Below are 15105 nucleotides of genomic sequence, written 5' to 3' on the forward strand. Positions count from 1 at the left end.
AACTGAGAGGCAATGATAGTTCTCGCCCTGAATGTACTTTGTGGTTGGGTCTGCTTTGAGTTATTGCTGAGAATTTAGGAGCAAGTCAAGTCAGCTGTTTGTAGACGACTGCTGGGAATGGCTTTTAACATATTCTGAGGGGTTATGAAGTCATGATTATTGTTATGATTATTATTATTATTATTATATACAATGAAAGAGACTAGCAGTGCCTAACATTAGGTCATATAGTCTGTAATACCAAATTATTTGAAATACCACATTATTAATATTTACATATGGTTATGCTCTCGTCTGTGTAGCATGAAGAGATACGAGGTAACACAAAGGTTATGGCCGATGTACGAGATTCTGTGGCTGTAGAGTTTTTATGCTGAGCTGCACAGGCACTAAAATAGTGGAAGAATAGATCTGAGTTAACTAGCAACAGGAAATGTTCTGGATTTACATACAAACGACACTGCAGAGACCACCCTGTAAGAAAAGCACAAGCAATACTGTATGCATTAATTTGTCTTCTTTTTCAAAAGTTTCATGTGTTATACAAACAACTGTTGCAACCATTTATTGTGCATGCACATTCTTATAATATACACCATACTGTATATAGACTGTAGGGAATCTACTAACTGACCCTCTCCTAACTACAATGATAAACCGGACATAATGTATGATAAACGACAATGTATGTACTTAAAGGGACTATATGTAATTTTTTAATGTTTCTGAAGTTCTGTCTTTTTTCATACAATGGTCTTTACTGACCTGTAACAGCAAATGAAAATGAAAAGAACGCTATTTTTATATAGTTTTTAGTAAGGCATCTGCCGGGTCCGATTTTGCCCGCAAAATTATGGAATGATTTGCGGCAGGTAGACGGCGCTACAGTAACACATTCTGAAGGGTCACAGATTTCTTTTTAACACCGGAAAAAAGCCTGTGTTAGCGTATGCCAGCGGAGCCAGGTAAAAGGAAGCAGGAGATGTCTTTATATATGCCTAATTGTATTTTAACGTTATTTTAGAAGTTCTGTTGTAGTGATGGCTGATACTGGGGCAGGACCATCACAGGAAAGAAGGAAATTAAACGAAAAACAACTAAAAGATAAAAGGGAATAGGTAAGTGAAAGACAAGGATAACGTAAGTCACACTCGGTCGGACTTTCAACAGATGGAGACAATTACGGGATTGTAAATAATTCAAAACCGACCCCGAATTGGCCCTCAGGTAAGTAATATGTCTATTTTATTCATAAAATAACTTTACAACGCGCAATGTGGTTGTACGTCAGTAGCCCACATTAAATAACGTACCGCTTCCATTTAGCGCAGAGGTTTTCCTTTTACTCCGTGTTTGTGTTGGCTTACTATTTTCTTTTCCCTGTAACGTTACTTGTGTAAAGTGTCCGTGGGTTTCATAAAATACTCTATATTAATCTAAGATATTATTACGTTGGTTGCTACTAGGGCTGCAACTAACGATTATTTTCATAGTCGATTAATCTGTCGATTATTTTCTCGATTAATCGATTAGTTGTTTGATCTATAAAAATGTCAAAACATGGTGAAAAATGTGGATCAGTGTTTCCCAAAGCCTAAGATGACATCCTCAAATGTCTTGTTTTGTCCAAAACTCAAAGATATTCAGTTTACTGTCACAAAGGAGAGAAGAAACTAGAAGATATTCACATTTAACAAGCTGGAATCAGAGAAATCTTATTTTTTTTTTATAAAAAAATGACTCAAACGATTAATCGATTATCAAAATAGTTGGCGATTCATTTAATAGTTGACAACTAATCGATTAATCGATTCATCGTTGCACCTCTAGTTGCTACAACAATCTCTTAATGCTTTGGCTCGTAACAGTGACAGTGATACCCGGTTTAGCTCACAAGACATCCAAAGTAGGCTAAGTTACCGGATGCTACACTTGAAATGCAACGATGCATCTGTAACTTAAGCAAAACACTCATCACGACTCTATGATCTTCCCATAACGCTAACTCAGTAATCTACAGTGGGCAATACAGCACCATAAAGAAAATACCTTTACGACAGCAGGTGTGGTAAAAACACTACCGCTTTTGTCCAAAGCGGCCACTAGAATCAACACAAACTGAAAGTTACATAAAGCCACTTTAACATGCCTCAGTGTATATCATATATGATGTATCATATCTAACATTTGCACAAATGCAGGGGCCTTGTTTATTCTCATCTAACCTTACCATCCTAGCATTTCCGCACCATATTTAGTGGACTTACATAGCTCTCAGAGTCACATATGTAGGCCACTTAGCACTCTAGCATATCTCCTTGGTCAATTTTTACTACATGAGGGAAATGCACAAATTATTATTCAAATACTAAAAACAATGTAGCTTGTTTAGAGTGCTCTGCTGAATATGGGTCAGTAGTTGCGTCCTGTTGTTACTTTTCTTGTTGAAGCTGCAAGATTCTGGCGGCATCTGATTACACATTTTCTTCCAATTCACATCAGCACCACATTCTTCAATCTTCACAGTTTGTTCTGCTCATGTTTGTTCACAGCATGATGGGCCGACAGGCCAAAAGCGGCTTGGCCCATTGAGAAAACACCTGCCTCTCAAAGCTCATAACTTGACAGGCCTTCCACATAAACATACAGAAAACACATTTTACCTTTATACTTGTGAGGATGTTCTTTTTTTACTGTTCTGACTAAAGTAAACATTCCCTTACCATAATATCCACTACATACCTAACACTGGCCCTTGACCTAGTCTGACACCAATTCTAATCACTAAACTCTCTTCAAGAGGTGGGGGGAGTGTTTATAATGACCTGATTTTGGAAGATATTTTCTCATCTCTTTATCCTTCCGAGGATATCAGGTCATCATAAATATGTATCATAACACACCACCACAACAAATACAAGTTCACACACATAATTTCTTATGCACGTGTGCATGCATACCTCACACACAGAGGATTAGCTTGATACAAACATGCAAGCATACACATGACCAAGCCCATTCAAGTTTCAACCCCAAGCTGCCATTTAGTCTCTCAGACATCATAACATTGAGGCAGCCATTATGGAGTGTAACACCAGAGCTGGCAAAATCAAAGTATAACACTATATGCCGCACACACCATGTGTAAGACAGGTATATACTGTATACACATGCTCCTTTAGAGTCCTGTTTCTTTGTGCTTCTGACAGACACTTTAAAGAAATTCTCAACAAGTTGTGGGCATCTGTGTTCGCAGCTTAGTGTCTAAAGGACACTTGGCAGGTTCAGAGAAGTTGAAATATGAGCCAGGTCACAATGTCATTAAGGGTAGCATATTGTTTTTAAGACTCTACAGATGGCTTTGGAAGGAAAGATTACTACTGTGGCCTCTACTGAAATGTTCATGTGTATGTGATGGATAAAACTTTTTCTAAAGCCCATAAAGTAAGATAAAGAGGCAGATGACATGTAAGGGGACACTGCAAATAAGTCAGCCCCTCTGATGACTGCTCATTGCAATTCTACAGGAAGCATCACCAACTAGTCCCACAGAAAGCTTCTTGAAGCATCCAGTGATCAGAAACACAGCCATAGACGCCTGAGGGGAAGAGAGTTACTGAGTTTCTGGAAGCCAGATGTGTGTTGAATACTATAGATTGCATTTCAGCGCCATGAAGCATTTCAGCGCAATTTCTAATTCTTAAAGACTTGGTGGGATTCAAAACAGTTTGCTTTGTCAAAGAGTCTGAGAAGCAGTTTGATATGACACTTGCAGTATCAGCAACTAGGGACAGACATCAGCATCTCTGATGTTTAATGTTTCCATTACAGAAACACAAATTCACATAACAGAAGAAAACGCTAGAGCTGTTGTAGCTGTAAAAATCCTCTTTTCCTAGTCGTATATCCTGCTAAATTCAGCTGACTTTTTCATTTGTTTTCATTTGCCACTAATTTGTTGCTGTATCAAAGGCGAAAAAGGCGTGCCGTTCTCCTTTGGGAGTCTGGTGCAGGAATGGCAAGGAGGCTGGATCAAACAGGAGACAGTGAGGGGGCTGTATGCACGATTTCCCCTCTGTCGTAGAACCAGTCAAGGATGAGGCAGAGCATGAGCAAGAGGAGAACGGTGATGTAAAAGATCAGGCAAGGATAAGGCATTGAAAATAAAAACAAACACCCCCTATTCCCAGGAACAGAAAAAAAGAAAGAAAGAAAGAAAGGAAAACTGAACAAAAATGTGTGTGAGGCAAAAAAAGAACAGAAGATTCTAACTGAAACTAGCTGTGGACGTGTGCAAGAATGTCTCACTTCCTGTCAGCAAACATGACTACAAAGTACTCTCTCATCTCTCTTGAACACACACAGAAAGCATATGGGAAAACATTCTGGCACTGTAATACACACACACATGCACACAAACATGCACAGACCTAGACACATCACATGCACATATCTAAGACAGCCATATCAGCACCACCATATGTCCCAGGCACTTTTAAATCATCTCATCCTCTCACTTCACAGGCCCTCATTAGAGAGCAGTGGACACCACAGCCGCTGTGTCACTTAAATGTGATTATGTCAGTTGGCCCACTTCCTCCCGCCATCGCTTTATGTCAGCCAATGGATTCCATCAAATCCTGCCAGCCATAAAGTGGGTGCATGTGGAAAGCAAGTGAAAATGTGACCACAGGGTTAACTCCTGCTGTTGAGGCATGGTGCTCCATCAGGGAGTCTCTAAGCAGCAGCACCTGCGAGGAAATAGTTGGCTGCCAGTTGAAGATACTCAGGACACGGCCACAGGGCATGCAGCCGGGCCTGTGTGGGTGACAGATAGCAGTGGGCCAAATGACATACAGTTGTATGCACAAGCTGGTTACTGGTTATCTTGGGAACATAGAGATCTTAAAATGGGTGCAGCACTTGCTGAACAAGCATGAAAGTGCAACAAATGTGGACACCAGGACACTGTGACAGACAGACAGAGAGAGAGAGAGAGAGAGAGAGAGAGAGAGAGAGAGAGAGAGAGAGAGAGAGAGAGAGAGAGAGAGAGAGAGAGAGCTGTTTGACAGAGACCAGGCCCTCTTCTTGCAGGTGGATAATTGAAAAATGTGTCCAGCTAATTCACTCCTACAAGTCATAGTGTGTAAAATATGACCTGAGGTAGTAGCCTACAATAAAACATGTTAAATAATTAAATGTGCCAGAATAATCACAACTAAGGCAGTAAGAGTGTTCGTGCAAGCGCCTTCACTTAAGACCTATGTGGGCAGAGGGCACATTAAACAGATCCATGACAGGAATTTTAATCTACTCAGTTCGGTCAGTGTTCAGCCATCCACCTCTTTCTCAAGCCAACGTTAAACCTTTTCACAGTAAACCGACGCTGGTCACAAGCAAACTCGAACATGACATCATACATCTCCGGTCGCTGTACGTCTTACAGCTCACCTGACGCAGGAAGATCACACTAAATTCAAAACCTTGGAAATGTGTTCAATTAAAAATGCAAACTAGAGCATGAAAAGCTGAATCAATCAAAATGTGCTCCTTGAGCAATGACGCGGGTAATTAATACGTAAGCATACACAAAAATATCTTATGCATAATTGCACGTGCACGGTTCTGAAGGATCCAAAGTTATCCTTAAAAGACAGTAAAGATGCTTTTGCGCCAAGTGTTGGCTGGGGACCAAGTGATGAGTGATGGTGCCTGGAAAAAAAAGTCACGGAAACTTAGATAAAGGACACAGTTCATCTTTAATGTTCAAATAGATAGGCTACTTTACCAGCTTGTGTCGTCGTTACGTGAAGCAGGATACAAATAAATAGCGGTATTCTCCTGCGCGACCTGGTCCTTATTACATGGTCCATCTTTTCCAAGCGGAGACCCCCCTCTGCCTCCACCACCATAACTTTACACTGAAGTTAGATTTGCAGGAACTCAGCAGCCATGCGGGGAGAAAAGGAGAGATGCCGGTCTGTAGTTCCACTTGCTTGATTGTTGGAGAAGTTTTGTTGTGGTGGCTCCTCTCAGTTTCGCTCTGCCCCTCTCATTCAAGTTCTCCCTCTCGCCATCACTCCCTCCCTCTGCGCTCCACCTCCTCCGCCTCTCCCCCTCCCATTAGGACGGCAGAAAACTCCATCTTAAATCACATTTAGGCTATTTCTAGCGATCCTTTGTGAGGTTTCACTTCTTAAAGGTGGTCATTACCCACATAAGTTACATAGTTACTTGTCAGTTTCCTGATTTTTTGCAGATCTAGCCAGCCTATATATCCACAGTGACTACAACAAGAGGCACAGCACCTGAATGTATACATGATTACATTAGATTTGAACAGGATGATTGAAAACAGTGACCATATTATTAATTTTGATCATGATGATCATGATGCAAAATGTTCAGATATCTCTCTTTTTTAAATTCTTGTTATTTGGTTCCCTGTTAATTAACTTTCACCTACCAGTGAAGATCAGAGGTTTTGGGCTAAATCATTTGAAGCTGGAGGATGTATCCAAGCTTTAAACTTCGCACATAGCACTAGTTAAATACATCTGAACATTACACATCCCTGACCAGTTCATGGAGTCAGGTGTTTGCATACCAGGCCAGGCCAGGGCAGGTTGTCTGCACCATCAGTATAATCTCAGCAGCCCAGCATTGCTGCTGCGTTTTTTGTAATGCTTGTCTAGGTTGAAGCTGGAGGCTGAATCACCTCAGGTTAGAGGTTGTGGACTCCTTGTTCAGAGGCAGGAACAGCTAGCTAAAACCTATTATTTAAAACATTGCAGCGTGTTTGTTATTCCACACACCCTCACTTTGAGTGGTCATGATTCCACCTAGTGTAGCTCTTTAATATAGACAAAGTCCACCAGACTTTTTCCACAAAACAGAAACATCCATTTTGTAACATGTTTAACCTATCAAAATATTAAAAAGACATATTTAGATATTTTGTAAAGGATATTACAGGTATAACATTATATAAATTAAGTTGCATTAAACTACATGAAATTAATAGTCTTTTAATAGGGACACTGACAGGAATGAGCTGAAATAATTTGTTGTGACAAGTCACCTACCTCTTAATACTGTAGGGGACATCTGTCCCAATCATCTGCCAAAACTTAAGCCTTTACAGTTTTGATTACCTGTGCAGGCTGAATATAGTCCTGCCAGAAGCTTAATTAATTCTAGTAAGACGGGTATTCAGTTGAGACATGCTCTAAGATAAGACTTGTGAAGACCTTGTCTAATTGGAAAAATACCAAAGATAACGTTTCGAGAGTCCAAGCTACAACAGGCCTTTGTAAAGCAACTGGGAGTTGAAATCCCAGAGAACATTCAGAGAAAAGAAGCCAAACCCTAATTTCTGAAGAAACTGAGAAGAATCTCAAACCACAGAACGATGGAGAAACACACCCATTTAAATCAAAATCCTCTGTTTTATCCAAAGACTGTTCCATATTATTTCTAGCCAAACCCCAACTGCTTAGCTGCAAATTATTAAACATTAAACATCATAGACATCAGTTATGATGCAAATCCAAAACATATTATGATTATTCGTGGTAAATAAATAGTGTCAAAAAGTAAAGTTAAGCAACATAAAAAAAATCCTTCTTCAAATTCTTCAAAATAAGGGACCCTTATGAAAAAAATATACATTTCCTGAGCCTCAGACTGTAAATTGTGGGAGCTCAAGTTGGAGAGTGATTAGAAAAAAAAACATAAAAAGCCAGGAGTGTGAGATAAAATAGCTAGTCCAGATAACTTGTCAGATTGAGGCTGTTCTAGTAGGTAAACAACAGACCCCCTGACCTCCCACTGTCTCCCTTCTCAGTACCAGCTTAGCCAGCCTGAGTCAGGGCCACATTCCTAACAGCTTTTAGCAGATAGTTACTAAGAGTCCAGTGGCTAGTCTGAGCTCTGGGTGAGAAATATTTCCAGAACATGTGCTGTGTACCTTTGTCTAACTACGGGACAACTTACAGATAATCATTCTTTAAAACACATCAAACAATAGAACAAAGACAAACTCAGGTTTCTAATGTACGATGAGTAAGGTTTTATTCTTTTATCAAGAAATACACCTGACAGCAACTGCACCCAGACTTTGGTGTTCCACATGACCACCAAACATGCATTGATTGAGCCTGGGACCCAACACATACATTTAAATTATTACACACGACGTGACCGTAATGTGCAGAAAAATTTCAATTAAAATCAAAGTCCATCCATTTGTCTCATGCAAGTAGTTTGTCACCTTTCATTAACCAAGAGGGTTTCATAAATCAGACTTATAATGATTAATGTACGGTAAATAGTTGTCCATCAAGTTGATGTAAACACATAAATGCTGCTAAAAGTGCTCAAGATGGAGAATGAAGTCAGTTCTTGCTGGCGGCCTCTTTATCCCAATCAGCAGAACCCAACAGAGCAACGTTTTGTACACACTTACAAATCATGTGGATGAAACGCCAACATACTAAATTAGACTCCATATGTGTTTTGACATGTATTTATGAATAAGCGGTTTGAAAAAAATCACAGAGGAAGTTTGGCAGGAGATGAATCTATCACGGATTTTGTAGAAGGAAAAAAAAAGCTTGAGGATGTGTCTCTGTATTTTCCCCTATTTTGGTTTCAGTCTCTTGTCATTTTTATTTATTTACTCTCCAATTCCTCAAATCACATAAAAGATGCTTCTTAGTATTGAAGTTTAGCCAAGCCATGTGTGGTATGATGTTACAAATTCAAAGCATCTCTCTCTCCCTCTGCAGGTCATCTTGTGCTGATAAATTATGGTGGACTTTTCTTATCATTGAATCACTGAGAGGGTGGAAGGTGAAGTGAAGTAATCTGTCATCAAACCATTATAGGCTCTTTGAGACACTGGGAAACCGTATTAAACCTCAAGAGGAGCTGATGAGTATTTAGGATTAGAGACCGCCAGATTGGCTTTTAATTGAGTCTGCCTCCGGTCTGCTCCTTGTGTTGAAGAACATGCCAGAACAAGACAACAGGCTAACTGTCAGGAAAAGTATGCATGCAAGGTTGCAAAGGAAGATACAACTGACTCTATAAGCTTGCCAAAAAAATATTTATGTATGTTTAAAGAGGAAAAAATACCTTTTTTTCTATGCAGTCATTATGAATTAACCACCTTACAAATCATTTACACCACTGCTTCCTAATGGGTTTGTGATGTCATTTAGCTGTATATTATGTGATAAACATTGTTATTACTTTCTGTCATTGTGGTATAATGAGGATTTAAAGATGAGTGTGAATGATGACTGTGTATCTAAGTTTGTGGTTTGTGTGGGAGTGGGGGAGCCTGACAGCTAATCCAGTGTCACTTTATTTCACCATTTATATCAGAGTTATGAATGCGCCTTAGATAACAACTACAGTTTTTTTCTTCTGCACATGGAAAACAGAAAACATCTGTATGCAATACATATCACATGGAAGAAAATATATGTAGTCTCAGTGCTAGTGGTGAAAAAATAGGTATTTTATGCGAGATTGTGTAAAATGTGGGTTTGTTAGTGACTTCAAAACAAAGAACATTCTGACATCCTTAACTGGTCAAGAGTACAATTGCAGAGCCAAGAAAACACAGGCACTGCACAAATTCACATTTTTCTTGTGGGGGGAAAATGTAGGTAAATCTGTTAGAGGCTGGTAAAACCGCTGGTCTATGAAAGCACCTCAAGAGAAATGTGATTGTGCCACCCACTGACTGCTGATGATATAGATCAGAAAGCATGTGTTCTTACATGGGTTTACCTGCCTGCGGTACAAGGGAGCAGAGCGATCACATCAGGCAGGATAAGACTGCAGCTTGGTATTAAATCACCACTACACTTCCCTTAACCAACTATGGCATTTGGAATTTAAAAAAGAGCTGTTTAAGCCTCATTGAAAGGAACAAGATTATCATCAGAACCAACACTGAGCAGGGATTGGATGCAGTGCTGTCTTTTTAGACATATTACTCCACACAGTCAGTTGCTTAACCCTGCTGTAAAGTTTCCAAACCAGGGATGTGGCCATAAGAAAGTGTGTGGAAATGTTCCCCTTTGCAATGGCCCAGCAAGGGAAATTGCCAATCTGGTGATAATTATAATATTGAGAGATGACGGGGGACTAAACTAATTAACATCTAAGGACCATGTCTGTTAAATGAACTGCTCCAACAAACAGACTAAATAAACTCAACCAGCCACCACACACAAGCTCACCCTGCTGTGTGCCCTCCTCTTCGCTGTTAGTTTCCAACACAGATCCCCATAATTGTGTTTTGATCTAAATAGCAGGGCAGTTTGGTTGAAACTGGTATTTGCAGTGGCACGTAAGGTAAACAAACACTGACAGCAAATATGATTCAAACTATTTATTTTAAATTTCTTCCTGTGTGGAAGTTATTTGAAATTTGAGTTCTGCGACATGGTGCCACAGTGGCTAAGTGGACAGCCCCCCTGGGAATCCATCTGTGTAGTGTGTTTGCTTACATGATAAGATGTAATTGACACCATGCTGTTGTTTCTTTTTGCTTTCTATTTTTACCTTTATTGCTTTCGGAAACCCTCTGGATAACCTAAAAGTGGCAAGGTTCTTTATGTTTCTGTTTGTTTCCATGAAGAAATGTTATGCCACAAAAATCCTTGCCTTTTATTTAAATTTACATTTTTGAGTCCATTCTAATTTCACTCTTTGAGTAATGCTTTTCAACAGCATGTCCCGGAGACTGTACGAATGACGTATAATGATGAGCTGTAACTATGAATGTTTCTAAGAATGTCACCAACTGGTGCTCAGAAATGCCACATTATTATCTTCAGCGTGCCATTGCTCTGAAAGCACTCTCTGTAGAGTTTCCATTGTGTGTGGTCTGCATCTGCAGCAACAGTTTTAACTCTCCTCTTTGGTGCAACTCATGGCTACTCTTTTAGCACTTGCTCTAAATTAACTGTGTTCTCTTTCTACCTCAGAACCCCTAAAACACTTTCCCAGCTTACTCGTTTCTAATTCTTTGCACCCATTCTTTCTCTATTTCTAAGTCTTCATCCCGCCAACCGACCCCCAGCTACTCTTTCCCTTTCGTCCCTTTTATTCTCATGAAGTTTGCATTCCACACCTCCTCTGCAGACTGCACACAAAAGAGCAGAAAGCGGCACTCCTGACCTGTGGCAAACATTCCAGTCCTCTAGGCCCTTTTCACACAGCCAGAGTCCCTTATCCTTACGGTAGCATCAGCCAGAACATAATGCTACTGCATGGAGATTCCACCAACAGGAGGGTCAAAACAAGGGTTAGTCAGTTGCTGTATGATAAGAATTATTACTGTAGAAATTGTACATTTTTAAGTAAAAAAAAAATCTTAGGGAAAATATTTGAAAATCAGTGTATACATTCATTTGTTTTAACAAATAGTTTGATCTGCATTGTACATTTAAAACAGCATCTCAACCTAATCATACAGCCCATCTTTAATTATGATGAGTGGAAACAGATGCTTTATAAAGTGGGAACCCGTGAAGGTTCCAGGAGCATCTGCTCATCTTAGGTCTTAAGGTCGGTACACAGGAAATTAACCATTTAGCCATAAAAGAGAGTAGAGGAGATGGGGGTGTCATTTTCTATGACTTGGACTTCGATAAAGGGGTTACAGATGGATGATGTGGGCTCAGGGCACAGCAAGAGTAGGCTCAGAGGTGTCACAGGGACCAGGTGAAAGCTCTGATTAGTACAATGAGGGTGGGTACATACAGTAGGTGCAGAGGTGCAGTAGAGAAAGTGGAGAGGGTAAAGTTTGAGGTAAAAAAGGGAGCAGGGTTTACAACAAGACATTAAAAGCAGAGAAAGCACATGTCATGTATGGGCTTGTGTTATCCCCTCCTCTTTGTCCCTTTCCTCACTCCATCTGTGTCTTAGTGTCTCAATCTTCTGAAATTCCACAGCAATAGCTTGGAGGCTGGTAGACATCACTGGCTGCCCAGGCCTCCTCATCTCTATCCACACCTGTCAACTTTCTCCGGAGGCACAAGGGAGAGCATGCCAGGAACGGCCCTGACCTCACTCCAGCGGCTTACTCCGGACCCTTTAGCCACCATGCCCACTGGTGGACAGCTTTAAGACTGGTCTCTATTGAGTTTTATATACTTTCTTGTATTGTCATAATACAAAATAAGGGGTCATTTAAGTTAAACTAAAACTGACTTAATGATCTGGTAGCAAAGCCTTAGGGTTATTTGGTTATTTTGTAATTGTTGGGTCAGTGTTGGTGGGCTAGTCTGGTTCAAAGGGTCACGGTCATTTTTCATTCTCTGTCTGTCTCTGACCATGACAGAGATCCACCATGCTCAGACCAACAGCTGGATTTTTGCACTCACATTAGTAGTGTACAGGCTCAAAGGCACTCTTTTTTTGTATGACTATTTTTTGGCTGCTATTCTTTTGCTATTCTATCTATTCTGCCTTTACACTCAATTACTCTGAGATTGTCAGCCAAATGCCTAAAATCTGAAACGTAGCCGAATATAAATATATAAACTAAAATGCCTATGCAGTGCATGTTGTTTTGCACACTGTCAGCTTGGATTTAAAGCTGCTTTATCTGACAATGCAAAATATACTTTTATTATCTCATTGTAAACTTCTGCTTTCTGGTGAGAGAAATGGGTCATATCTTATGGTTGGTATCAATAAGCAGACATCAGCAAGAGGAAACTGGGCCTGAACTCAATGTAAGCTGACAGTCTGCTCTCTGTTGTCAGCATAACAGACAGTTTATCACAAGCAGCGATGATTAGATCTAGATGTCCCATTATGTATTCTCATATGTTGAGTTACATATGCATAACATGCCTCAGGTTGATTTTTTTCACAGCAAGACTCAACCTATCTTCGCACCATCAACCTGCTGGTTACTGGCTGACCCTTGATGCATCCGGCCTGGACTCCACTCATTGTTAAAATATGTCTTCCCTTTGGGAGAATCATTTCAAGATTACAACGGAAATTTATATCTTCTCTTGACGATTCAGGTAGTAACCTAAATTAAGCTAGAAAACTTAGGAACCTGTTCCTGTGCTCTCCCACTGTTCCTTATGCTGTTCTGCGTGTGTGTGTGTGTGTGTGTGTGTGTGTGTGTGTGTTTGTGTGTGTGTGTGTGTGTGTGTGTGTGTGAGAGAGAGAGAGAGAGAGAGAGAGAGAGAGAGAGAGAGAGAGAGTGGGTGGGTGGGTGTCCTCTGCTTTCACATAATCTCGTCTTGTCCTTATAGTAACCGTGATGCTTCACACTGTGTTACCATGTTGAAATGGGAATGGGGGTTAAAGGGGTTAACCAGGGGGGAGGATTAAAACAGGGGGACCTATAGTCAGTGTGTGCTTGCAATATGTTTTAAAGGGCAGAAATGTGTTCTGTTGTATCAGTGGAATACATAATGAAGTTTCAAAAGCTTGGGGGGAAGTCAACAGAGAACACACCCAACCTCATTTCATCTGTGTGGAGCTACTTTACAGCCACATTATGTATGATTATTATATTACTGTAACTAATTATTATATAGTGTTTAATCCTCCTTAACTGTACAAATCAGAAACAAAGGTCACCTGAGCTGACAAGATCCATTATGATAACCCCAGTTCAATCCACTTCTTAAAAACAGAAACCATCATCTTATGAATGCATTAAATACATCAAAATATGATAAAACATTAAGAATATATAGTTGTTTTTTTATTGGGGGAACCACCATTTGTGTTTGAAATGTTAATCATAAAATTGGCAAGGCATTTGATAAAACAGTTTAATGAGTGACTTAAAAGAGGAGGGCATAAATCACAGATTACGGTGAACAAATCGCTCACTAACTAATCAATCCAGATTGCTCTTTGGACCATCCACTCATCCCTGCATGGTGGTTATGCAGATCAGTATCAGAGTAAATGGAAAACCTACAGTTTGCATCAGGTTGCATCACATTCAGCAACAGGCCCAAACACGACAGACTCTGACTTTTGCACTATGGCCTTTCATCAGAGGAAAAGTGAGATCTTATCAGAGGCACCTTAAACCCTTACAACAACCATCAAGAATAGGTTCCACTAGTCACGGTTCATAACAGACCCTTGCTAATGGCATTATTGTCAAACTAAACTGAGACAGCTGATAACCAAACTCAGACCATTCTTTTACATTCTTATATTTGTTAATATTTGGAGTGATGCAAGGAGCTTTTTTTATGAGTTAAAAAATGAATTCAGTAAGCTTGAGTGCTTCTTAAGTGTGCTACAGCTTTCCTTACCACCAGATGGCAGTACAATGCAGCGCATTAAGTCACTAGAAACATTACCTTCCAAAAGTAAGCTCAAATCAAATCAACATTTATTTGTTACATACACAATCATACACAGTGCAAAGTGCTGCGATATTCTTTTCATGCCAGCTCCAGAAACAACTATTTAATACAGAAAATAGAGTAGTAGTAATAAAATAAAATGAGTACAAGTAAAAGAGAATATTTTACACAAAAATAAAATAAAGTATAATAGAAACAATAAAACAATATAACAGTATATGCTTGAAAGAAATGAAACAGTAAGCAGTAAAGTTTCAGAGAAATAGGGTAAATGTAAGCATGGGACTAGTTTTATAAATAGTCAACTAGAGCCGAAACAAGTGCTTAATTTGGGTGTAGCTATAGCCTAGGTAGCATATAATAATAACAACAACAATAATAATAATCATAATAATAGATGTGATTCGTTATGAAATTATATGTGCAGCCCAAATATTGAATACCTCAATTATAATATTGTGTTAAAAATTACTAATTAAATTAAATTATTTTAAAATAATTTAAGATTAAATAATAGTAAAAACATGTTGGGTAGGCTACCAAAAAATATATCCTGGTAAAACTATACGTCCTATTAAGAATAATAACTGTAGTGAACCAGAAATACCATCAGGTATGAACAAAACATCATGTGACTACTGTATGAATATTATAGATAGGCTATTTGTCGTTGGGGTCACCAGCTCAGAAATCAAATAAGCACTGCCCCCTCTACAACACGCACGTG

General features: G+C 39.5%; 1 protein-coding gene across 4 annotated transcripts in view; it reads right to left on the minus strand.

Annotated features, from left to right (window-relative positions):
- col5a3a (collagen, type V, alpha 3a) overlaps window positions 1–6078 on the minus strand; it is a 50956-nt gene extending 44878 nt beyond the window's left edge. For 2 of the 4 annotated variants that reach the window (XM_031312778.2, XM_035996893.1), the window contains exon 1: window positions 5789–6078. In XM_031312778.2, the coding sequence (XP_031168638.1) occupies window positions 5789–5912 (124 nt within the window). In that variant the 5' untranslated portion in view covers window positions 5913–6078. The remainder of the gene's footprint in view (window positions 1–5788) is intronic. The other 2 variants (XM_031312779.2, XM_035996894.1) reach the window with 1 other exon arrangement.
- Between the last annotated feature and the right edge of the window lie 9027 nt (window positions 6079–15105).

The sequence above is a fragment of the Sander lucioperca genome, chromosome 21 (assembly GCF_008315115.2).
Source record: "Sander lucioperca isolate FBNREF2018 chromosome 21, SLUC_FBN_1.2, whole genome shotgun sequence".
Taxonomy (NCBI): Eukaryota; Metazoa; Chordata; class Actinopteri; order Perciformes; family Percidae; genus Sander; species Sander lucioperca.